Genomic DNA, 26,527 nt, shown 5'->3' with positions numbered 1-26,527 from the left:
GAGGTCTGTTTGAGAGATCTGCTCACACAGCATGCTGGATGCACACCTGATGGTGCAGCTAGATACACAAGGCACCTCCCTGCTGCAGCCTGGCCCTGCACACAGACTTTACCCATAGAAGGACAGGTGGAACTGTGGAGTTCTGCTGCTTTGGAGGCCCTGTAAATCCACTAGGATCTCCACAGGAGCCCAGCTTGCAGCGGCTACCTGTGGGACATGCTGAATCAGTGCATACCCCAGCTGTCTTGGCCATCCACCCCTGCTGGCAAGTGCAACCCCAGATGTCCTGGACCCGTAGCATTAGAAAGCCTGCTGCAATCTTCCTCCCAGGCAACCAGCATCTGCCCCAGCTTCAGGTCTTACAGCTCAGCTTTCTCTGTCATTCTGCCTTTGTGCATCACTATATCAAACTCAAGGATTTCCTTTCTATTCTGCCTCTGTCATGACATTTTGTATGAAGAATACTGTCTAAAAACATTGTGAGGTCTTATGTAAACCAGTAAGATATGGCAGGGTGTGGCCATACAGCCTTCAACCTCCGAAGATTGAATGATGTTAGATAGGATTCCTGCACTCTGGAGTGTCTTACCTCTATGGGAGAATGGTTCTGTTTGAAAACTAAAACCCCAGTTTGTGGAAGAGAAATCCAGATTCTGTTGCTTCTCAAGCTTTCCAACTGTGGCGATGGCAGAGGCACCACTGCATGGATGAATCAGAATGAGCCTGGCTTTTGTGTTTGACTTGATACCCTAGTAAACTGGGTTAGGGGTCTTTGCTGATACATTGCTCTGATTTGTAATGCCAAAGCTCCTGCCTGTGCTAGCCAATGCGGAATAAAAGGGTGAGGAAACAAAAGCAAAATCTAAAGAGTGCTAGGCATGAACCACACAGACGTGTGGAATGATGAGATTTGTATCGGCAAATGTGGAGCTCACTGTACGTACACAAACCGATGAAACAGTATTTCCATTGATAATAATCGAAATGTGCAGCTAGGCAACGTGAGAAAAATGTGCTTTGAGAATGTTTTACAGTTTGATTTAAGGAGCTTTACTTTGTATATTTTGCCATGTGATGTTGTTAATTGTGTTTTAATGGTTATAAAGCTTTAACTTTTTGAATTTCAACATCTATTGTCATTAAATAATTATTGTCTGGCTCCCACCATAATTTCCCACAATCGTGAACATTTAATTAGATAAACACTGAAAAAATGCTTAACACACATGATTTGGTGCAACTGTAAAAATGTAAGTTGAAAAAATAGGCTTAAAAATACATCAATATACATCTGTCAAAATTCTAAAAAAATCGAACTCTAATCCTGCCAAGCCCAGCCATAAAGCACTGAGCCAGCCCTTCAGCTCCAGCCTCCAAGTAGTTACATGGGCCCTTTGGAACCGAAGGAAAAGAACCAGTGCATTAATGACTCTTTTCCTTCTAGCATGTTGGATGTGATTGCATAGTCACAGGGGACATACACATATGTGCCTGATGGCTTCTCTCCACTTGAGTGAGTTTGTTTGGAGGCCTAAGGGTATTTTATTAGCTGCGCCACTCTAACACCCTCTAGTTGGCCTCTGCGTTGGGAAAGCATGGCTCGTCTCCCAGCATTCCAAAAGCATCAGACCAGAAAAATGCTATGTCCCAGACTGCAGCTTCAATACTGACGGTCCGTGGAATGCTCCGCTTTCCAAATGGCCTCTACACATTCCCGTGGAGTATTAAGGGGTTACAAGTATCTCCATTATTGCTGTCCTTAGCCTGCGGGCAGAAATAATGTCCCTTAGACAATGCTATTCTCTGTTTGGAGCAGTGCTCGAGTCTTAGCAGAGAAGTGCCGCAATGGCACTGGTGTCTCATCCCTTGGTGCTGGAGGGTGTCTCATCCCTCGGTGCTGATCCCAAAGGAGGGCTGGAATGGCATTCTGGCATAACTTGGGTCCTGGCTTGGCTGCAGGACTAAGGTTACTGGGACATCATGTTATCAGAGCAGAATTAGGAGTAACATCGCTTGGGCATTGGAACCTCAGGCTGTGCTGACTGGCGCTGCTCTTTGGAGCAGGTCCAGTGTGTAGACAGAGCCTAGCATGCAGCGGGCATTACTGGAATACTGATACAATAATAACAGAGCAATACTTCAGCTGGTTTTACTGCATTTGCTTGGCATGAGGAGCAAGATTTCGAGCATTGGCACTTTCTGGTGGCTTGGAGGAAAAAACTGGGGCATCAATTTTAAGCCCGGAGAGTGGCTCCCATGCACCCACTAGTGCCAGGGCTGTGTAATGACTGTGTAACCCAATGCAGGGACCATGCTGTACTAAACAATGGTTCACACAAAGCCTTAGGGAATATTGCAGAAGCCAACAGCGTTATCCGCTGTGCCAGGAAATCTTTACCTTCCATCAGACGGACCATGATGATGGGCTCCTTTATAAAAATAATAAAAAAGAAGCTAGAGAGCCACCTGGACAACTGCCAGGGAAGTATGGAAAGACTTGGGTTAATTGTATCAGCTGAAGGATGAGGCGGCAAGGCCATGATTTTCAAGAGTGCAGCACACTGGGCACTGAGAATCTTGAAAATCTGGCCAGGAGCGTCCCCTTGGGAGCGGCTGGGTGCTGAGCACTTTGGGCTCCCTGTCCTGTTTTAGGGGCAGAGCTCTTTTGAAAACCTGGCCTGCACCATGATTCTCGAGCCCTTTTGACAATGATACCTTGCTAGACAGGAACCCCTGGGATCTTGATTCATCCCAGCCCCTTTGTGCTCACTTTGTACCTCTCTTTCTCTGCTCTCTCTCTAGCACCAAGGCCAGCCTGCTCCCAGTGGGCATCCTGTACTAGAGGAGGCAGTCTGAGGGAAGGGCGCAGCTTCTCCATTCCCAGCCTGGCTCTTTGCTGCAGGGAACAATGCTGTGTGGGGCACTGCCATGCCGGCTTGTCTCTGCGGGAGTGAGGAGCCAGAAGAGCACTGGCTGTGTGGGAGCTCACAGCTACAGCTGGGCTCCATGTCACACCCTGCCAGAGAGGAGAAGGTAGTCTTTTCTGGTAGAAACTGAAGCTAATTCCTGCCTCTGCCAGCCAGTGACTCTGAGTGTGCAGGGCTGGAGCCGTAACAAATCCAGCTCAACACAAGTGCACACCAGCCCCCCAGCTCTCTTCAGCCGTCGCTGCACGTAATGACTGACGGGGTGCTGGCTCTTTTATGCAAGGGAAGTTTTCATCTGCTAGGCCCTCCACACCCTCAGCCAAAGATAAGTACTGGCCTGTTACAAAACACCACCCCACCCCTAAGGCCCACCCCTGACATGGCGCTTCGCCACCCTCCCGGGTCTTACCAGAGCCCCCAGCACTCCCCAGTGCCCCTGGGGGCTCTGTATTTAGTTGTCGAGTGCAAACTGGCATCCAATGGGATTTTCCAAAGCACCCAAGCAGGGCTGGTGCCTAATTCCAATTGATTTCAATGGGAGTTAGGCACCAAACCCACTCAGGTGCTTTGGAAAATCCCCCTAGGCACCTATTGGCATCATCAGGCTCCTAACTCCCTAATTCTGACCTTCAGTGTCTCTCAAAGGAGCATCCTGGCCCCACGCATGCCACTAACAGCCACAAATCTGTCCCCTCTGTGCTCAACTCCTCTGACCCATGGGATTTCTCTCACTCTCCAACTCCAGATATGGTTCCTTTGCCCAACCCCGTCACCCTTGCACCTGGCCACTCCCATCAGGACTCCTTCTCTTTATGTACAAGGCTGTTTTCCTTCATCCTCTCCTCATCACGTCCACACACACACATTATTAAGTCCTCAACCCCCTCTTTCCAGTGCTGTTCCCCACTTCAGCCCTATTTTCTACAGGTCTGGTGACACAGAGCAGGGTGAGGCAGCCCAGCCCCGAATAAACCCAGCTGGAATTCCCAGCCCACTCTGTGCAAACAAGGACGAGGGACGGTGCACTGGAGGCTCTGGATTCTGCAGCTTTATGGATGTTTGTCAGCTCCCAAGTATTGTATATAGGATTCATGACTAGCTAAGGGCCAGACTGGAAACCCCTAGCACAAAATAGTGTGTGCTTGGGCACAGAGTAGCCCCATTGAAGTCAATTTGGTTACTCGCATGAGTAACTCCACACCCACGTGAGTGAGGAGTTCACAGCCTGCCCTGCCTGTGGACAGGACAGAAATGACCTGTCTGAACAAAAGACCCTGGCAGTGTTTGCTGATTGCAAACGTGAGCCATCTAGGAAGTCTTGTGTTTTCATCCACTGGCTCATGCCTGCTCTGTGAAGCCTAGCCAGGCCTGGGGGCCTGCAGGGGAAATGGGCTCAGGGGCCCGTGCTGGGACTTTGCACAGCTCTGGAGGGGAGGCAGGTGTGAGACACCACTGTATCTGCATGTACATCTGACAACAGGGGATGTGGAGTCAGCAAACTCTGCTGTGCCACCAGGATTCTCACAGGACTTGAGCAAATGAAGGCGTGGGACTACATGTCACATGTGGGATAACGTATGGGGATGTGGGCTCGGAGTTCACCCAGCAGCTCAGGCAGCTCAACAGCGCCTAGGCTCAGGGCATGAACATGTCCGTGCATGTGTCACATGGCAGGCTCCGAGCCCTGCGCTCATCAGGCAGTGCAAGGATGCCTGAGGTCCAGGTGCCGTGCTTCATCCGCCCATGCTGTAGACAATGGTGCCAGGGCCTGTTTCAGATGGCGTCAGGGTGCCCAGGCTTGAGGTGCTGGGCTGGGCTCAGAGAACTATGCCATCACTACACTGTTTGTGGGCTCTGAGTGCACAGCCATGCTGTGTGACTGTCACCTCCCTGAGCCTCAGTTTTCCTTGGGGGACAATGTACTGACCTTTGAGATCGATGGCTGAACAGTGCAATAGAAGAGTTTGGTAGTTTCATTAAAAAAAGGATACTTCCTTCTTTGCTCTTCTCTTGAACGCTCTCCATGCCGGGAAGGGCAGATGCAACACGTCGGAACAGCTGGCGTAGGTCGGGGGGTAAGAAAGAGAAGGAATCTGTCACTGAAGTTCAGGGTTTGTATCCATAGCCATCACTTTTCATTCTGTATTTGACACAACTGAGAACAGCAAAACTCATTATGTGCAATGTTGGTGAAGCTAGACTGGGGACTGAGAGATGTGTCACTTCCACTCTGGTGTGACCAGGTCAATGTGTAAGGTCTTGTTCATGGTAGAAAACTCACACTGGTGTAACTAAATGGATTTAAAAATCACTTTATACCGATTTAACTTAATCCAGGAAATAAAGGGATTAAACTAACCCTGTATAAACATGATTTACACTGGTTTAAGTGCAGCTATATAATGGATTTTCATCAGTGTAACTAAATCAGTTTAGTAATGCAAGCAGGGTCTGAATGAGTTCTCCCCTGACACTAGCTGGGAGGGGGACAGACTTCAGGAGAAAACTGTATTTACATGAACACACCTACTCTACCAAGATGTCCAGCAGATAGAGTGGTGTTGTTCAAAGTGATCAACTTTGGGTGGTGTTGGGTTGCAAATCACTTTTGTACTGAATGCAGGGGTAGTGAAAGGTTGTTATCAGTGTTGTTGTCTTTATTGTATGAGTAAAGAGGATTAGAACTGTGCTTAACTGTCCCAAATGAGGGGGTCATCCCCATCTGAAAGGACCTCGTTCAGCCAGGGGCTCGAATGCCAGACCCCTGTGAAAGTAAGAGGAGCGGGGACAGGTGTCCTAGCCAGGAGATGTGGCTTTTCCATAAGGGTCCCTAGGCTGGTTTAACCTGTTCCTCCCCACTGTTCAAAGATAGAGCTAAATAGGCTCTATTAGGAGCCTTTGTTATTTTAAGTGCTTAATTGGGAGCTGAAATCACTTGTGGTGGGACAGCATTTCTGTGCAGCCTGCTAAAAGCTGAAAATCACTAAGAGACTGACCAGCAGAGAGGAAGGTGACCAGCAGAGAGGAAGGTGAGAGGAAGGCCACAGTTGGCTGGCAGAAGCGGAATGAGCGGCTGGTGAGGTGGCCAGCCAGAGTAAGTGCTCAGATGGTGGAGCAAGCAAGGTGCCTTCTTCCCTGGGTGGGAGGTGAACTCACACAGACGTACCTCTGACCCCTGTGTCCTCACTAACCAAGGACAACCACTGTGAGTGGGGTATGGTAAGGGAACAGAGTGGGGCACAGCAAAGGAACTTTTGGCTTCAGAACTCAGGAACATGAGGCAGAAGACTCTGCCCCATGCATTCCGGGGTGGGTGTTCTGCTCATGGTTTTATGATTATAAATCCTGCTTGTGGCATTTTCCCAATTAATGTTGGGTGAATTCCACTCTGGTTTGTCTGTGAAAGTGTTGTTTTCTTTGGCAAGAGAAAAGAGAGTTACTTGGAAATGATGCAAGGAACATGTCTGATTTAAACAGAGAGAAGCAATTTACTCACATGACTGGATGACTTGCCCAAAGTTCTAAGGAGGTTAATTTAAGTTTGATATGTGCTGAGTAATCCTTCATTTCCTTCCACTAGAATCAAAGACCAGCTTTGATTTTGTCTCCTGTTTCCTGGCTGGATGTTGAGAGACATGGCACCAGCAGAGGAAGTAGCTAGACATCTAGGGCAGATTCCCAGCTGGTATAAACTTCATTGAAGCTACAGTGATTTCCACTAGGTGGGGAGCTGGCCCTTCAAAATTATCATTTGCACCTTCAGTTTACTGTGCCAAATAAGACTGTTTCTGAAAACCGCTCCCCTGTATGTCTATTGCCTCCACGGTCCAGTCTGCAATACTGCATATTAGCATATTGTGTTAGTAAAGTACTCTCACAGCTAACAGTCATAAACTTCTTCCATGGAAGCTATTAGCATACATGGAGCCTTCCTTTCTGTAGTGTGGTGCAATGTGCGCTCATATTGCATTACTCCGCAAAGTAAATAACCTCAGCCAGGGAACAGCCATCCCCATCTGTAGTAAACATGCAATCTGAGATACTGCATGTGTTATGTGAAAAATCATATTTTCTTCTTCTCAAATAATTTCTAAACAGTATCATATAGGGGGGAGGGATAGCTCAGTGGTTTGAGCATTGGCCTGCTAAACCCAGGGTTGTGAGTTCAATCCTTGAGGGGGCCATTTAGGGATTTGTGGCATAAATTGGGGATTGGTCCTGCTTTGAGCAGGGGGTTGGACTAGATGACCTCCTGAGGTCCCTTCCAATCCTGATATTCTATGATTCTATGATTTACATTAGATGATTAATTACAGGAGCACTGCTCATGTATCCCAAGTATGAGGCAATTTTATATCACATCTCTAATTCAGCAGAAGGAATGAGGTGATTTCTATCTTAGGACATGATTTATTATTACTGAGGCCAGGACAAGTATCTGTTAGAATTGACTGTTATTATCATTGTAGTTTAGTGAATCTACATCTGCTTTGCTGCTGCAGCTGTAGGAGCAAAAGACAATGGCTAGTACTTAGATTTATCTCGAAGCTAATGCTGTGCTCCAGTGTCCTGTCCATTACACTTTTCAAATCCTACATTCAGGGATCTAAACCAAGTCCTGGCTGTACAGTGACCTGGGATTTCTTTCCCTGAGATGCAAAAGGGAATACACATCCCTGTTTATTCATTTGCTCTAGTGAGATATTTACCTCCTGGTCATTATTATTGGTTATTTGTATCGTGGTAGCTCTCAGGGCCCCAGTGCAGTCACCACAACAGGTAACAAACAATTATCAACAGGTTTTAACAGAGTGAAAAGACAGCTCCCACTGCAAAGATCCCACTGAGCAGTGATCTCACCTCCAGAGCTGTTGCAGCAGCTAACATGAAAGGGCCTCCCTGTTGTAATGGATTCAGTTTAATTAAATCTAGCAATCTGTTTCTGAGTCAAAGTTTTTCTTCGTCTACAGCTGCCCAGCTACCCACGCAATGCTTCCTATTAGAGCCACACCTGCCTAACCCTATTCAGAGTTCAGTGTGGAGTTGTGCAGCCCATGTCAGACAAAGAGGCATGTATGGTGTCATGCTCAGAATGATATTGCAATGGGCAGCATCCTACTTGGGGCCTCACATGTGTGATCCCAGTTTTTATATGTGCAAAAAGGACACCATGTCTTGCAAATCTATCCCTCCAGAGGGCACCAGGAGGAATCTAAGAGTGCTCTATGTAGAAATGAACAACTGATGGAGGGGAAGGTGGCAGAGCTTTCTGCTTCTATAGCCAGTAAAGATACAATATTGCATCTTTATGATCTTGCTACGATTCTGGCTGCAGCAGGTCTTCCCTTACCTGTTTTACATTGTAGCCTGTCTTTGCACTGGTCTCGATAAACATGACACTCAGTTCTTTGGCTCTCTGTTCTCCCTCTTCAATTGTTATCTGCCTGAGGACACACAGGAGAGAAGGGAAAACCGTAACTGTTCTAACCTTGCTGGGAAGGACTGGGGAAGGACCTAGCTTAAAAGTCTGAAGGGAGAAAGGGGAAGAGAATTGCGGTTGTCTGTGGTCTTGAGCACAGGCCTGTTTCCTCGCACCTCAGAGCAGAGATGGTCAACGTCTCATGCCTACAAAGCCACAAGACCCCACAAACAGATGCCATGAATTGTGCCTCTATGACATGGGCTGCCTGGCAGACAAAGTGCAGGCAAGGGAAGGTTTCAGTACCTAAATCCTTTGTGACTCAGCAAACAGAACGAGGGGGAGCTGAAGAGTGCATAGAAGTGTTTGAACCCAAGGGAGGGGGAGCCGAGCCCGGTCTGATCACACTTTAAACATCTGCTCAATCTGCTGAGAGTGGAGCCTCATTTCGGCATCCTCAAGCAGGCAGGACATATTTTGTGGGTGGAGCTTGGAAGAGTCGAACCAGTCGAACCAATGCTCCCCTCCCGAATTCGGCCCCACGTGTGTGGGTGAGGAGATGGGAAAATCATTTGAACCCCTTTCCCGGCTGGACTCTCAGTGTCTATTCTGTGCCCATCAAAGTGGCACTGTCCTGTGAGCTCGGCCTCTGGGCTGCAGCAGGAACCCTCTTTACATGCCCTGGGCATGTTGATCATTAAGGACGTACCAGGCATGGGGCAGCACTTGAGGGTTAATGAATACATTGCCGGCCTTTCTCTGTGCTGGCACAGGGTATGAGGTTCGATTGGCACTAAACAGTATTCTCCTCTTCTTGTATTCTAGCAAAGTGCCTAGTGCAGAGGGGCCCAGCGTGGGCGTGAGTGAATGCAGACACTGAATCCCTCTGCCAGCACAGGCTGGCTTCTCCAGCTCAGTTTTCTGATCAAATGATGGAAAAAGTAGATTCTCCAGCTGCCCCTGCAGTCACCAGATCTACACTGCGCTTAGACATCTGTGGCTGGCCCGGGGCACCGGACTTGGGCCACAGGCACTGATGTCTACTGGCACCAGTGGGTGCTCGACCTCCCTCTGCCCCAGCCCCGCCCTGACTCCACTCCTGCCCCGCCCCCTCCTACTCCCATTCCAACCTCTTCCCCAAAGTCCCCACCCTAACTCCGCCCCCATTCCAACCCCTTCCCCAAATCTCTGCCCTGGACCCGCCTCCTCCTCTGAGTGTGCCACATTCCCGTTCCTCCCTCCCTCCCGGAGCTTGCTACAGCTGTTTGGTGGCAGCAAGCGCTGGGAGGTAGGTGGAGGAGCGGGGATGCAGCATGCTCAGGGGAGGAGGAGGAGGTGAGGAGGGGCAGGGCAGGGAGCTTGGCTGCCAGTGGATGCAGAGCACCCACTAATTTTTCCCTGTGGGTGCTCCAGCCCCGGACACCCATGGAGTCAGCGCCTATGCATGGGGCTGTTTCATTGTGGTGTAGACAGGCTTGCACTGCAGCCCGAGCTCTGGGATCCTCCCACTGCACAGGGTCCTACAGCCTGGGCACCAGCACTGCAGTTAAACAGCCACTTAGCCAGAGCCCCATCAGCTCGAGTCCGGGGGCACGGACCAGTCGCGGGTGTCTAAGTGCAATGTAGACATACCCTAGATCGGTCTGTCTCCATAGGGCAGCCAGCCTTCTGATGCCTGTCAAATCCATTCTTCTGACTTGACATCCACATTCCCTGTCTCCTCAGCTGCTTTCTGGAGGCCTGAAGGAACAACTGGCGCCTCAGACCTCTCCTTGGAGAAGCGGGAGAACAATGGAAGCTGGAAGTCCTGCAAAACTTAGCTTAATGCAGCCCTTCTTCCCTCTCCTCTCGCCGCAGACAGGCCCTGGGAAAGCCCACTGCTATGCTGCAAGAACGCATCCATGGAGGAGAGACCGTGCATGTGCAGGCCCAATGGACACAGCTACCGCAGTTCTCCATCAGCAGCGCAGGGACTCAGACACACCTGCAGCGGAGCACCCCCAGGGACACACTTCTCTAAGATGAATGCCAAATTCCTCAACAGTGGCAACAGAGGGGGGAATTGGAAGCTCTTCTAGCTGTTAATGGGTTGAAGGCTGGCTGCTGTTTGGCCCCTTTCTCTGCCCTCCACCTGCAGCTCCTTTTGCCCACAGATTGCTGGATAGCTGCCTGGAGCCACTTTGTCTGATACAGCAGCATGTTTCCTGGTGTCTTGGAGGGCCACAAGGAGAGTGGGGGCCCTCCCCCACCTCCCAGCAGTATGAGTGTGATTCTGACAACTCAGCTTTCTTCAGTGGAAACCAGGAACTCCACCTCCCTCTGCCTGCCCAGATCTCTACTACCACATCCCCCTACCATCTCCAGAGCACAGGCTCCCTTCCTGTCTCTCTACTTTATCCACCCCTCTGCACCCTCTTACTCACTCTATCTACTCCGCCCCAGAATCTGGAAAACTCCATCTCTCCATCCCCAGAGCGACAGTTCTCCCCTGCAGTACCCATTCTTTGCTGCCAGATTGCTCTCACTGGCCTCTAGCACACTCACCTTCTCTGTTCAATCAGCGTGGCACTGATGCTAAAGGGATGCTACCCTTGCAATCCCTGCTCCAGGATGGGAAGAGGCTGTGGCTCTATTCCACTCCTGCAGGAGGCTGGGTCCCCAGCTCTCTAGCTCCCAGAGAGCTGTTTCACAGGGTGTCTCGAAATGCAAAGCCCTTATTTCCCTACCACTGAATTCCAACTGTTCTGTTCACCAGGATGCTGGAGGGAGCTCCTATCAGACACCTGCCTAGAAGCACTGCATTTCTTGCAAAGAGTTTATCTTTTTGTTCCATTTTGTCCCCCTCCCCTCCCATTTACTCTGGTGAATTTCAGTGGAATTCCATTTCATCCTGGAATTTTTTTGTCAGCAGCTCTTAACATGTGGGCAGTGTGACTGAGTTGATAGTGCACTGAACTGGGCCACAGGAGACCTGGGATTCTAGTCGCAGCTCTGCCCCTGGCCTACAGGCTAACTTACTTTGGCCCATAGCCTCAAAGGATGCCCTATCTCTCACTAAAATCAATGTGTGTTGGGTGCCCAAATAGCTCTGAGGACCAAGGCCTTTGGCTCTGTACAGTAAGGAGAATGACGCTTACCTCTTGGGAGAGCACTTTGAGCTGTCTGGATAAGGGCTAGGCATTATTAGTCAGCCGCCACAACCAGAAATGCCCACTTCTTCCCAGCCTGTCTTCAACAGCTCATATTTTGGTCCAGGCTGATTGGGACCTGTGGGCCAGGATCCCCCAGCTAGGGTGACCAGACAGCAAGTGGGGGGTAACAGGAGTCTATATAATACAAAGCTCCAAATATCGGGCTGTCCCTATAAAATCGGGACATCTGGTCACCCTACCCCCAACTGCGTGCCTGCTGGCAGCATGTCCCTGAGCTAGACCAATCAGGGGCTGCTGCACCTACTGCAGTCAGGCTCAGGACCCCTATAAAAGGCAAGACAGGCTGCTAGGAGGGAGACAGGTTCCTGTAGACTAGCAGCCATGGCCAGGAGCTTTGCACACATAGAAACTGATCTGCTTATGGAAGGAGCTGTCAGCAGGGGGTTACTCCAGTAACACTGGTCATGGACCTGTAAAGCAGGGGACTACATTTCCCATCAGCTTCCCCTCCCCCCCCCCCCCAAATTGCACTCCCTGCCCCTGGCCAGGTAAGGGGGAAGATCCTGAGGTGGGCGGTGGCTGGGCTCTGGTTTGGAGAGAATTCCCGGGAATGGGGGAACTGTGCACAGGGCCGCTGTGACTGCTGGATGCTCCAGCTGGGGCAGGTCTGCATGGGACTTCTGGGGGAGCAGTCGCAGCTGGGCACAGAACCAGTGCAGAGGGGCCCCCATGAGAGACATTAACTGAGTCTGGCTTGGGAACCCTCAAAGGCTTATTTGCTGGGACAGAGAGTGGCCTGGAGCGGGCACCCCTGGCATTAGCCCTGCAGAGCCCTGGTTCTCTACTTGGCTGCTATTGTTCACTTAGTCTCTGTCCCTAGTTTGTGTGCGGCCTTCCCCTTTCCTGACAGCCCCAGTACAAAGCTCTCTCTGAGCCATGTGTCTCAGTGGTTACCGGGACCCAACAGGGCTAGCGCAGCAGGGCCTAGCTGCTGCAATACCTCCAGTCATTGCCTCTAACACGTGGTACGCTGAGCAGGCTACGGGCACCCCAGTGCTTGGGGTACCAAGTAACCCCAGTAATGACACTTGATCAGACAATCTGACACTCACAGTATTTCAGTGCCCCCCCCCCAAGCCAAAATGTCAAACTCAGTAGGATACCACTGAGTTACCATGGGGCAGATCAGGAAAAAGGGGGTTGCAGTTGTGGCAGCGATTTGAACATGGCCAGTCTTCCAACCGGTCTCCCAATGGTACGTCAGTGCTTATCAGCTGTGACATCTGAGAATCTGCTCTAGAACTGCTGGGCTGTAAGGATAATGCCGTTCTCTTCCCTATCCGGTTCCCACCCTCCCGGCCCCCAGCCCCTCCTTTACCTCTTGTCTGCGAGGTCCGTCTTGTTACCCACTAGCATAATGATGACATCACCTCCCCTTTCTGTCCTGACATCATCAATCCATTTGGATGTCTGCTGGAAGGAGTTGAGATCTGTAAGTGAGGAGACAGAACAGTGCAGGCGGCTGTGAGAAAGAGAATGATTTTTGCCAATTGTGTGATCTGCTGTGGTAACTCGGTTGACTTCTGTCGAGTTAATCCTGGTTTTACACTGGTGTCACTGAGAAGAGAATTGGATTCTGGGTCACTTTGGACAAGTCAGGTAAAATCTGTGGTGTCTCAGTTTATCTCAGGGTCTGTAATAAATATAAAGGGAAGGGTAACCACCTTTCTGTATACAGCGCTATAAAATCCCTCCTGGCCAGAGGCAACATCCTGTTGCCTGTAAAGGATTAAGAAGCTCAGCTAACCTGGCTGGCACCTGACCCAAAGGACCAATAAGGGGACAAGATACTTTCAAATCTTGGGACGGGGGAGCAGGAGGAAAGGCTTTTGTTTTGTGCTCTTTGTTTACATGGTTGTTCTCTCTTGGGACTGAGAGAGGCCAGACAGAAATCCATCTTCTCCAACCCATCCTAATCCAAGTCTCCAATATTGCAACCAGTATAGGTAAACCAGGCAAGGCAGATTAGTTTATCTTTTGTTTTATGTGAATTTTCCCTGTGTTAAGAGGGAGGTTATTCCTGTTTTCTGTAACTTTAAGGTTTTGCCCAGAGGGGGATACTCTGTGTTTTGAATCTGAATACCCTGTAAAGTATTTTCCATCCTGATTTTACAGAGATGATTTTTATCTTTCTCTTTTTTAATAAAACCCTTCTTTTAAGAACCTGACTGATTTTTCCAGGAGCTCTGTTCCAAGATCTAGGGGTTTGGGTTTTTGATGATTTTGTAACCAATTGGTTAGGATATTATTCTCAAGCTTCCCCAGGGAAAGGGGGTGTGTAGAGCTTGGGGGGATATTTTGAGGGGAAGATGTCTCCAAGTGGTCTCTTTCCCTGTTCTTTGTTTAAAACGCTTGGTGGTGGCAGCATACTGTTCAAGGACAAGGCAAAATGTGTACCTTGGGGAAGTTTTTAACCTAAGCTGGTAAGAATAAGCTTAGGGGGTCTTTCATGCGGGTCCCCACAGCTGTACCCTAGAGTTCAGAGTAGGGAAGGAATCCTGACAGGGTCTGATCACACTTGACAGGGATATTGTGAGATTTAAAAATGTAAAGTTTATACTGCGGTGTTTACAGAAAGGCACTAAGTGCAAAGCATTTGTAACAGTGCCATTAAGTATTGTTTGCAGTGGTGTTGTAGCTGTCTTGGTCCCAGGATATTAGAGACAAGGAGGGTGAGGTTCAGTAAAAGAGATTACCTCACTCACCTTATCTCATTACATATTGTCCTTTATGTTACACTACAGGCAAGCATGGAGCTGTACAGTGCCTCGTGGGCTGGGACATGAAGGGAGAAGGAAAGAAATCAGGGAAAAGAGAACATCAAGTGAGTGGCTTGTGCAACAGGAAAGACGGTGCTTACAGGGACAGAGCCAGTTAAGCGTCCGGGTGAGCCCTTCCAGAGGAAATACTGGAGAAGGGCAGAAGAGATGAACAGAAAGATAATTAGACTGGGGAGTCATCAACGGAGAGGTGCCTGACAAACCCACGGGAGCATGAGAGATCAGCAGGGGCTAAAGTAAGGAGGAGCATTCACATTGCCCCCTTCTCCTTGGCTAGTGCAAGGGGAGATCCCTTCCTGGTCCAACCCATGTTACCCTCTAAAGGGCACTAAAGGGAGACCATAGAGGGGGAGAGGGGCAGAGCTTGGGGGGCACATAGGAAGAGCTGCATAGTTGAAACCCACCAAAGAGAGGCTGACGGAGATGTCGGAAGAGTGGGAGAAGAATTGGAGGTGACGAATTGGTTTGAGGGCATCGGAAAGGTGATGGAGAGTGAGGACAATGGCCCTGGTTCTCCACTGCTCTGTGCAGAGTGTGACATGCTGCCCCGACCGTGAATGCATGGGAGCATTTAACACCCAGTTGCACAGGGGGACTAGTCTGCACAGGGGGCAGGACGGGGAGGGGTGAGGGAGTAGCCAAGAGAAGGATATTAACAGCATTGGTGGCAGGAGTCTATGGTGGGAAGAGGCTGATGGCAAGGGGAGCTGGGGGAAGGGGTCATGCAGGCTGGAAGAGATCCCATGTTCAAGGAGTCTGCAGAAGGAGGAATGGGGCTGAGAGTGGAAACAAAGGCATGTGTGAATGCCAGACAGTCTCTAAGGAGAGAGAGGGTGCAGGAGAAAGGGCCTGAGGAGAGGTACGGGGTGGAAGGTCAGACCATGAAGGAAAATGAGGAAAAAGAACCGTCAGCGGTTGCTGTCACTTTTGTCCATAACTTCCCACCTGCGTACTGAGCTCCACATGTCACTGCCACACTGGCTGCATGCGCCAGTTCTACCCAACGCCTGCTGGGATGACACCCGACCCACCCCTTGAATCTACAACAGCTGAGAGGTTCACTCTGCTGAGGATGACATATTCTCTCATGAACGTAGCTTCTCTGGGGACTGTTTCTCCAGCCGGTAACTCAGCTCAATACACAAAGGGCCAGGCCCAGTCTCTGCTCTGGAACTCTGTGGAGAACCCACCACCCTTCAGAGAGAGCACGTAGAGAGGAGGCACAACAACTGAAACAGGGACTTTGGGAGTAGTCCTGTCCTGAGGAGCCTTTTAGCAACACATTGTGAATGAGCAATACATCCCCAGATCAGCTCCATAACCCTGCCATGCTCCTGTTGCAGCCACCTCCCTGCCACTGTGTCACTTCTCTGTCACTTTGCATTTCCATTTCTGTTAGCAGCCACAACAAAAACCCCACGCCCGTGCCACCAATGGGAGCTGAATACAAAGCAGAAAGAAAGGTCAGCGTGCCAAAAGCTGGCCTTGCCTTCGAGCTCCCAAGCAGCGGAAAGGCACTGGGTCTCATTTTCAATCTCTGTAGCAGCAGAGCAGCCTGCAATTCTTCTTCAGCATGGAGACTGCCTTCTCGCTGGACAGGACTGACTTGTTTGGGCACCTCTCATTACCAGTGTACACAGGCCAGGCCTGGTTCTGAATCTTTGTCCTTGCTTCACAGCTGCTGCATTGGTGAAGAGCTAGCTGAGAATCCTCAGGATAGGGTAAATTGCATAAATATGAATTCATTTACATGTATTTGCATGCCTGCATTGCCTTCTTGTCCCTCTCACAGCCACTTCATGTATTCATTCCAGACACTCCAACCTGCATTTATTCCACACCTCCTTTTACCACACCTCCCAACCTGGTCTTTCCAGTCACACACACACTCAGTGTGTGCAAATTCCCAAGATGCAATTCGTCCCCAGTTTCTTCTGCACCCACCCAGGTTTACTGCCTGCACCCTCATCCATTGCTCATGCAGCCAGCTCGACCGCCCAGGCTGTGGGTTTCCACGTTCTTCTAGAATGTTTTTGGGGGTGCAGGACACTCTGGGTCGCTGAGGAAATCTCCTCCGATGTGCTGCTTTGCCCATGTCTGCTGAATCTGAAAGGTAGGCCTGGCCATTGTTAGGGTGTCATACAGGACTCCCTCTTTAGGAAAGCACACAAAGTACACAAATGTTCTAGGTCCATCAATGGCTATTAGCCGGGATGGGCAGGGATGGTGTCCCTAGCCTCTGTTTGCCAGAAGCTGGGAATGGGCGACAGGGGATGGATCACTCAATGATTACCTGGTCTGTTCATTCCCTCTGGGGCACCTGGCATTGGCCACTGTTGGAAGACAGGATACTGAGCTAGATGGACCATTGGTCTGACCCAGTATGGCCGTTCTTATGTTCTTATCTAAAAGTGGCTCTTCTGAGATAGCAAATCTCAAATAGAATTTTACAAAAATAAACATGCAGCTAGCTACGAAGAGTACAAGCAGTCTTCTCACTGACGTCTTGTATGATTCAATCCACGAGCTATATCATATGATTGGCTAGTTCCTCAATGGGAGTCAATCAGCATAGCGCTATTGACTTCAGTGGAGCTGCAGCGATTCACACCCACTGAGGATCTGTCCCACCACTTCTATCCAAGAAATAAATCCTAGACATGTTTGTCCAGCATCTGTTGACATGAAAGCCCAACTGTCTTTCCCGTGAAATCACCTGCCCTTGGATGGATGCAGAGATTACAAATCAATCACTTCTGGGGCATCCTCTTCCTAGTTATGGAATGGACATTAAGAAAGGTGGACTGTGGCTGGCCAGCCCTACATGCAGTGCCACTCTCCATGAAGACTAGGGACCAAATGGCTAGGTCCCTAGTCTTCATCCAGCTACAGACTAGGGACCAAATGGCTAGGCAGCAATTCTGCGGAAAAGGACCTAGGGGTGACAGTGGACAAGAAGCTGGATATGAGCCAGCAGTGTGCCCTTGTTGCCAAGAAGGCCAATGGCATTTTGGGATGTATAAGTAGGGGCATAGCGAGCAGATCGAGGGACGTGATCGTCCCCCTCTATTCGACATTGGTGAGGCCTCATCTGGAGTACTGTGTCCAGTTTTGGGCCCCACACTACAAGAAGGATGTGGATAAACCGGAGAGAGTCCAGCAAAGGGCAACAAAAATGATTAGGGGTCTGGAACACATGAGTTATGAGGAGAGGCTGAGGGAACTGGGATTGTTTAGTCTGCAGAAGAGAAGAATGAGGGGGGATTTGATAGCTGCTTTCAACTACCTGAGAGGTAGTTCCAGAGAGGATGGTTCTAGACTATTCTCAGTGGTGGAAGAGGACAGGACAAGGAGTAATGGTCTCAAGTTGCAGTGGGGGAGGTTTAGGTTGGATATTAGGAAAAACTTTTTCACTAGGAGGGTGGTGAAACACTGGAATGCGTTGCCTAGGGAGGTGGTGGAATCTCCTTCCTTAGAAGTTTTTAAGGTCAGGTTTGACAAAGCCCTGGCTGGGATGATTTAATTGGGGATGGGTCCTGCTTTTGAGTAGGGGGTTGGACTAGATGACCTCCTGAGGTCCCTTCCAGCCCTGATATTCTATGATTCTATGATTCTATGAAGATAGGATCTAGCTCCCTGCCTACAGGCCCACCCATCTGAGCAGTGCACAAGGTCCGTCAGGAGCAAGCATGCAAAGTCCTTTGTAGTTCCTAAGCTCATCTGCACCACTTACACCAGATTGTACCAGTTACAGCTGTGCTGCTGCTGACCATGTGAAGGACTCTGGAGCACATCTCCGACCTGCACACGACTGAGCAGAAACAGGCAACCCTTTCTGAGACAGCACATGGGTGGGGGGAACTCAGGCATCAAAGAATAGTTCAGAATGGAGTATATTTGTCTCTAGCATCATAGGGATGAATGGTGCTTGGCAGTGAGAAAAAGACACGGTCTCTGCCCGGGGAGCCTCCATTCGAGGTATTGTTGATTAGTGACCATGCTGAGGGAAAAAGCATCCTTTAAAATTTTGAAGTCAAATCCTAATAAGGAAAACTGTAAGGAGCATCAATTCTGGCAAGTAAAATGTAAAAGTGTAAAAAGGCAGGGCAAGAAGGAATTTGAGAAGCAACTTGCTAAAGATGCAAAAACTAACAGGCAGTGGGGGCACTAGACAACAAAGGTGTTAAATGAGCACTCAAGAAAGACAAGACCTTTGCAGAGAAGCTAAATGAATTCTTTGCATCTGTCTTCACTGCAGAGGATGTGAGGGAGATTCTCACATCAGAGCTATTCTTTTTGGGCAACAGAGCTGAAGTATTGTCCCAGACTGATGCATCAATATAAGAGGTTTTAGAACAGACTGATAAACTAAACAGTAATGAGTTGTCAGGACCAGATGGTATTCACCCAAGAGTTCTGAAGGAACTCAGACATGAAATTGCAGAACTACGAACTGTGGTATGTAACCTATCACTTAAATCAGCTTCTGTACCAGATGACTGGAAGATAGCTAATGTAAAGCCGAGTTTTGAAAAGGGCTCCAGAGGAGATCCTCGCAATTACAGGCCAATGAGCCTGACTTCAGTACCAGTCAAATTGGTAGAAACTCTAGTAAAGAACAGAATCATCACACACATAGAGAAACACAATCTGTTAGGGAAGAGTCAACACGGATTTTGTAAAGGGAAATCATGCCTCCCCAGTCTATTAGAATTCTTTGAGGGAGTCAACAAGCATGTGGAGAAGGGTGATCCAGTCAATATAGTATACTTGGACTTTCAGAAAGCCTTTGACAAGGTCCCTCACCAAAGCCTCCGAAGGAAACTAAGTAGCCATGGGATAAGAAGGAAGGTCCTCTCATGGGTCAGTAACTGGTTAAAATACAGGAAACAAAGGGTAGGAATAAATGGTCAGTTTTCACAATGGAGAGAGATGAACAGGAGGGTTCCCCAATGATCTTTCCTGGGACCTGTACTGTTCAACCTATTCATTAATGATCTGGAAAAGGGGGTGAAGTGGCAAAGTTTGCAAATGATACAAAATTATTCCAAGACAAGTCCAAAGCAGACTGTGAGATGTTAGAGTCATAGAATATTAGCGCTGGAAGAGACCTCAGGAGGTCATCTAGTCCAATCCCTTGCTCAAAGCAGGACCAACACCAACTAAACCATCCCAGCCAGGGCTTTGTGAAGCCGGGCCTTAAAAACCTCTAAGGATGGAGATTCCACCACCTTCCTAGGTAACCGATTCTAGTGCTTCACCATCCTCCTAGTGAAATAGTGTTTCCGAATATCCAACCTAGACCTCCCCCAGTGCAACTTGAGACCATTGCTTCTTGTTCTGTCATCTGCCAACACTGAGAACAGCTGAGCTCCATCCTCTTTGGAACCCCCCTTCAGGTAATTGAAGGCTGCTATCAAAGCCCCCCTCAATCTTCTCTTCTGCAGACTAAATAACCCCAGTTCCCTCAGCCTCTCCTCATAAGTCATGTGCCCCAGAGCCCACACTGTCCTTCGCTGGACTCCCTCTAATTTGTCCACATCCCTTCTGTAGTGGGGGGACCAAAACTGGACGCAATACTCCAGATGCCTCACCAATAGAGGGGAATAATAGAGGGGAATAATCATATCCCTCGATCTGCTGGGAATACTCCTACTAATACAGACAAATATGCCTTTGGCCTTCTTGGCAACAAGGGCACACTGCTGACTCATATCCAGCTTCTCTTCCACTGTAATCCCTGGGTCCTTTTCTGCAGAACTGCTGCTTAGCCAGTCAGTCCCCAGCCTGTAGCAGTGCATCGGATTCTTCCTTCCTAAGTGCAGACCTCTGCACTTGTCCTTGTTGAACCTCATCAGATTACTTTTGGCCCAATCCTCCAATTTGTCTAGGTCACTCTGGACCCTATCCCTACCCTCCAGTGTATGTACCTCTCCGCCTACCCCCCCATCTTAGTGTCATCTGTGAGCTTGCTGAGGGTGCAATTCATCCCATCATCCAGATCATTAATAAAGATGTTGAACAAAACTGGCCCCAGGACCAACACCTGGAGCACTCCGCTTGATACCGGCTGCCAACAAGACATGGAACCGTTGATCCCTACCTGTTGAGCCCGACAATCTAGCCAGCTTTCTATCCACCTGATAGTCCATTCATCCAATCCATACTTTTTTAACTTGCTGGCAAAAATACTGTGGGAGACCATATCAAAAGCTTTGCTAAAGTCAAGATAAGACAGTTACCTTTTCCGTAACTTGTATTCTTAGAGATGTGTTGCTCATGCCCATTCCACAAAACATGTGCGTGCTCGCCATGTGCACCGGTGCCAGAAGATTTTCCACTAGCAGTACCTGTAGGGGGAGTGCCCCTAGAGACCCCTGGTGTGGTAAAAGAGGCACTGCACGCTCCCCCCCACCCTCGGTTCCTTTTTGCCAGACAACTCTGATAGTGGGGAAGGAGGGCGGGATGTGGAATGGACATGAGCAATACATCTCAAAGAACACCATTTACAGAAAAGGTAACTGTCTTTTCTTCTTTGAGTGATTGCTCATGTGTATTCCACAGTAGGTGATTCCAAGCTATTTCTGTTGGAGGTAGGTAGGAGTTCACAGACACTCGGGACAGAGAACTGCCCTGCTGAACCCGGTGTCCTCCCTGGTCTGGGAGATGATAGCATAATGGGAGATGAATGTGTGAATCGATAACCATGTAGCAGCCCTACAAGTGTCCTGAATAAGGACATGAGCCAGAAAGGCAGCCGACGAGGCTTGTGCCCTTGTTGAGTGCGCTCTCACAATCGGTGGCGGGGGAACTCCCTCCAGGGCTAGTTCCTGCACGGACCACAGGCCTTGGGTCTGGAGGTTTCGCACATAGGCTCCCCACCCCAAGTCCGACAGATCGGACACCAATTCTATTGTTGGGGGTTAGCTCCTGAATGGGACTCCTCAGAGCATGTTCTCCGGGGTGGACCATCAACAGAGGGAGGCTAGAATGGGCTCGGGCATGGTGAGGACTTTGTCCAGCCTGTCTCTGGACTGGGAGAATGTCGAGGTCAGCCAGAGCTGAAGGGGCCACATCCTGAGTCTGGCGTGACGTACCACATACGTTCACACTGACATGTGACCCAGGAGTTGGAGGCACACCCTGGCAGTTGTCATGGGAAACCTCATGATCACCCCGATGAGTTCCCTCAAGGTTTCAAACCTGTCCGGTGGGAGGGAAGCTCTGGCCGATGTCGCATCGAGAATCGCACCAATTAACTCTATACATTGTACCCGTACCAACGTGGATTTGGTGTTGTTTACCAGCAGCCCCAGCGTGGTCCATGTGGACAGGAGGTGTGTTACATGGTCCTGTTCCTGTGATCTGGAGCTGACTTTGACCAGCCAGTTGTCGAGGAAGGGGAAGATCTGGAGCCCGCCACCACAGACATACACTTTGTGAAGTCTCTGGGTGCCGTCAAGAGGCCAAATGGAAGGACAGTGAACTGGTAGTGTTCCCATCCTACCATGAAGCAGAGGAAATGCCTGTGGCCCTTGAATATATGAATGTGGAAGTATGCATCTTGGAGATGGAGGGCGGCGAACCAGTCTCCGGCATCCAGGGAGGGAGTGATGGAGGCCAGGGAGACCATGAGGAACTTGAGTTTTACCATGTACTGGTTTAGGCCTCACAGGTCCAGGATGGGCCTGAGGCCCCCTTTGGCCTTCGGGATAAGGAAATAGCTGGAGTAGTATCCTTTGTATTTGAACTCTGCAGGCATGACCTCCACCGCTTCTAGGTGAAGGAGCCACCTCACCTCCTGGTCAAGTAAGCTCTTGTTAGAAGGGTTCCTGAAGAGGGACTGGGTGGGAGGGTGAGTAGGTGGGGTAGACAGAAACTGGAGGGTGTAGCCCAGGGAGATGGTGTTGAGGACCCAACGGTCCAAGGTCAGTCGCGACCACTCCAGGAGGAAAGAACATAGCGATTGGAGAAGGGTAGGTCGGGCAGATTCCTGGTGCAGACTGGTAAACCATACCCGGGCGTCCCATCAAAAGTGGCACTTGCCTGCCTGCTTACCCCTAGAGGGGCCAGGCTGGGGAGCAGGCCAAGATGTTTCTTATAGTCTCTCGATTTTTCATAAGGAGGCTTGTATCTGGAGTGGGTGGCCTGTCTGGGTGCCTAATGAAGCTTGAACTTGGTCCTGGCCAGGGCCGGGACATAGAGACCAAAAGTCTTTAAGGTCGTGCAAGAGTTCTTGAGACCATGTAATTTCATGTCTGTTTGCTCCATGAACAGGGCCTTGCCATTGAAGGGGAGGTCCTGTGGAGAGCTCTGTGGCTCGCTGGACAACCCAGACAAGAGGAGCCATGATGCCCTGACGCTCCTTGTGGTTGACTGCCTCGACTACTAGGGAGTTAGGACAAGATGTGTGTATAGATAGTCATGCTCCTTAGTGGGCACAAAATACTTCCACTCTGCCCTCTTAGATATGGTGGGCAGGGAAGACGGGGTCTGCCACAGGGCATTGGAGATCTTCACCACCCCTTCATGGAGAGGAAGGGCCACCCTGGCCGGTGCTGTGGCTGAGAGGACATCAAAGAGGGAGTCCGAAGGCTCCTCCACCTCTTCAGCCTGTAGGTTGAGGCTCGAAGCCACCCTTTTCAAGAGTTCTCGGTGGGCTTTTGTGTCCTCCTGGGGAACAGGATTAGGAGGCGCCGTGATTGCCTCATCAGGGAAGGATGAGGATGGGGGCGTGGTGCTCTGCGTCCCCACTTGTGCCGCAGAACCCAATGCTTGGTCCGCTTCTGAGTGTGGGGCTGGAGAAGAGCACTCCACTGACCCCTTCCGGAGGGGCTTAGGGAGGGAGGCCGATGGTCTTTTCGAGGCCCCGGTCACTGAGCGAGCCACCACCGGGGGCTGCGTCGGGGCCCATGAGGTCCATTGGTACCAGGGCGCTGGCCAGAGAGCCTCGTGCCACTGCAATTGCTGTGGCACCATTGGAGCCGGCTGACCCGCTGGACTCGCCTGGTCCACCGACTGTCAGCTCTGAGGGGAGGCCGGGCTGGCATACGAATGCCTGCTATCCCGGGATGTGGATGAGTACGGTGTCGTGAACGGTGCCTGGCTCGAGACCGTGAGTCTGGTGTAGAGGAGCAGGAGTACCGTCTGTAACGGTTGCTCTGCGAATGGCTTGCTTGGGCGGATCCGCGACGGCCAGTTGCCAGCGATCTACACCTGGGGCTGCGGGAGCGGTGCTGCGCCAGGGACCTCGACTGGGACGGAGAGCGTGAGTGGCGTCAACGTTGGCACTGTGAGGGGCTATGGTGGCTTCTCAGAGTCAGCAACCTCGATGCGGAGCGGTGCCTGGATTCCCTGCTGCTCGGCACCCAGCCAGACAGTCTGGTAGGAGTCAGTGGGGACCAGTGCGGGCTGCGAGCGGGTTGGTCAGTCTGCGGAGAATGGCATCGGGAACCTTCCCTCGACCGCAAGCGGTGCCGCCTGGGTGGCGACTATGGCAGTCCGAGTGCTAGCTTGCCCCTGGACCAGGAAGCCGCTGGGGTCGAAACAGCTGGTACTGGGAGAGACATTACGGCCTCTGGCGTGGAGGGCACCCATATGTGGCCACTGGCGTCCGGGGAGGCCGGCTCAGAGTGGACTGGGCTACTCTGCTCAACTTGAGTCGGAGGCCGCGAGGTTGAAGGGGATCGAGAGCTGCGCAACATGGGTCTAATCTCTCCCCCAGTCTTGACCCAGTGCCTTGATGGAGAAGATCACTTCCTCGTCTTCTTTGAGTGTCCCGTGGATGGGGAGTGGTGCCGGCCGGTGGAGGGCACCACCAGGTCACCACACACCGATGCTGCAGTGCTCAGTGCCGACTCAGTGCTGCTCAGGAGCAGCGTAGCGGTGTTGGGGTTAGGGCTGACTCCATCAATATGGCTCGGAGACGTATGTCCCGTTCCTTCTTGGTTCGAGGCTTAAATGATCTGCAAATCTTGCAGCGGTCGCTGAGGGGGGTGTCCCCAAGTCAGCGTAAACAGCTAGTGTGCGGCTCACTTACGGGCATAGGCCATTTACAAGTGTCACACGACTTAATGCCCGGGGAGTGGGGCATTACCTGACCCTGATACACTTCTCTACTCTATCTATATAACTTTTTCTTCTTCTTTTTATTTTACCGGTACTAACTATCTAAAAACTAATGACAGTCCAAACAGGGAAAGCTATAGCAGAGAGTTGGAGCACAGCAGTTCCAAAGCACCTTCACTGGCAGCAAGAAGGAACTGAGGGTGGGAGGAGCACGCAGTGCCCTTATACCAGGACCGGCTCTAGGCACCAACAAAGCAAGCACGTGCTTGGGGCGGCATTCTGGCCATCCTTTTGTTTTGGGGCAGTTGTGCTCTCGGAGCTGCATCACTTAAACAGGGCAAGGGTGCCGCGCCGCCAGCCGCAGCGGGAAGGGGAAGCTCCAACCCCGGGATGCTGAGCTGCCAGGGCCCAGCCACTACCCGGGGAGGAGAGGGCGAGTCCTGCTGGGGAACCGGGACTGTGCCGCCTCCTCTACGCACTGGCTGCTGCGCTGCCTTGTGCCACCCCTTATATCGGGGCTTCTCTGCGCGGCTGCGTGGGGGAGGAGGTAAAGCCCCTGCAGGCGCTAGGAGAAGGTGACATCACTCCCTCCGCTTCCAGCGCCACCTGCGAGCCGCAGCCCCACCTGATCACAAATTTTTTTGGGGCAGCAAATTTTTTGCTTGGGGCAGCGAAAAACTTAGAGCTGGCCCTGCTTATACCGCACCATAGCAGCGCCACTCCACGGGTCTCTAGGGGCGCTCCCCCTACGGGCACTGCTAGGGGAAAAACTTCCGGAACCAGTGCATGTGGTGAGCATGCACACCTATTGTGGAATGCACATGAGCAATCACTCGAAGAAGAAATATCACATCCACCGCTTTCTCCATATCCAAAGAGCCAGTTATCTTAATATAGAAGGCAATCAGGTTGGTCAGGCATGACTTGCCCTTGGTGAATCCATGTTGACTGTTCCACTCCTCCAAATCCTTCAAAAGGGATTCCTTGAGGACCTGATCCATGATTTTGCCAGGGACTGAAGTGAGTCTGTAGTTCCCCGGGTTCTCTTTTTTCCCTTTTTTAAAGATGGGCACTACATTAGCCTTTTTCCAATAATTCAGGACCTCCCCCGATAGCCACGAATTGTCAAAGATAATGGCCAATGGCTCTGCAGTCACATCAGCCAACTCCCTCAGCACCCTTGGATGCATTAGATCTGGACCCATGGACTTGTGCACGTCCAGCTTTTCTAAATAGTCCTGAACCTGTTCTTTCACCACTGAGCACTGCTCACCTACTCCCCATGCTGTGTTGCCCAGTGCAGCAGTCTGGGAGCTGCTCTTGTCTGTGAAGACTGATGCAAAAAAAGCATTGAGTACTTCACCTTTTTCCACATCATCTGTCACTAGGTTGCCTCCCCCATTCAGTAAGGGGCCCACACTTTCCCTGACCTTCTTCTTGTTGCTAACATACCTGTAGAAACCCTCCTTGTTACCCTTCACATCCCTTGCTAGCTGCAACTCCAGATGTGCCTTGGCCTTCCTGATTACACCCCTGCATGCCCTAGCAATACTCCTCCTTAGTCATCTGTCTGAATTTACACTTCTTGTAAGCCTCCTTTTTGGAGTTTAAGCTCATCAAAGATTTCACTGTTAAGCCAAGCTGGTCGACTGCCATATTTACTATTCTTTCTGCACTTCGGGATGGTTTGTTCGTGCGCCCTCAATAAAGCTTCTTTAAAATACAGCCAGCTCTCCTGGACTCCTTGCCCCCTCATATTAGCCTCCCAGGGGATCCTGCCCATCAGTTCCCTAAGGGAGTCTAAGTCTGCTTTTCTGAAGTCCGGGGTCTGTATTTTGCTACTCTTTGCTCCTTTTTTCAAGATCCTGAACTCAACCACCTCATGGTCACTGCTGCCCAGGTTGCCACCCACTTCTACTTCCCCTACCAGTTCTTCCCTGTTTGTGAGCAGCAGGTCAAGAAGAGCATGGCCCCTAGTGGGTTCCTCCAGCACTTGGACCAGGAAGTTGTCCCCAACACTCTCCAAAAACTTCCTGGATTGTCTGTGCACTGCAGTATTGCTCTTCCAGCAGATGTCAGGGTGATTGAAGTCCCCCATGAGAACTAGGGCCTGTGATCTGG

General features: G+C 50.5%; 1 protein-coding gene across 1 annotated transcript in view; it reads right to left on the bottom strand.

Annotated features, from left to right (window-relative positions):
• RAB6B (RAB6B, member RAS oncogene family) overlaps window positions 1-26,527 on the bottom strand; it is a 127,899-nt gene that overhangs the window by 8,153 nt on the left and 93,219 nt on the right. Inside the window, exons 5-7 of the mRNA XM_084638910.1 lie at window positions 12,877-12,988; window positions 8,278-8,371; window positions 4,919-4,985 (exon numbers count right to left, since the gene is read on the bottom strand). Of these exons, the coding sequence (XP_084495036.1) occupies window positions 4,919-4,985; window positions 8,278-8,371; window positions 12,877-12,988 (273 nt within the window). The remainder of the gene's footprint in view (window positions 1-4,918; window positions 4,986-8,277; window positions 8,372-12,876; window positions 12,989-26,527) is intronic.

This window comes from Lepidochelys olivacea (assembly GCF_965140295.1).
Source record: "Lepidochelys olivacea isolate rLepOli2 genome assembly, chromosome: 9".
Classification (NCBI taxonomy): domain Eukaryota; kingdom Metazoa; phylum Chordata; order Testudines; family Cheloniidae; genus Lepidochelys; species Lepidochelys olivacea.
This window is presented reverse-complemented; position numbering and strand designations above follow the sequence as displayed.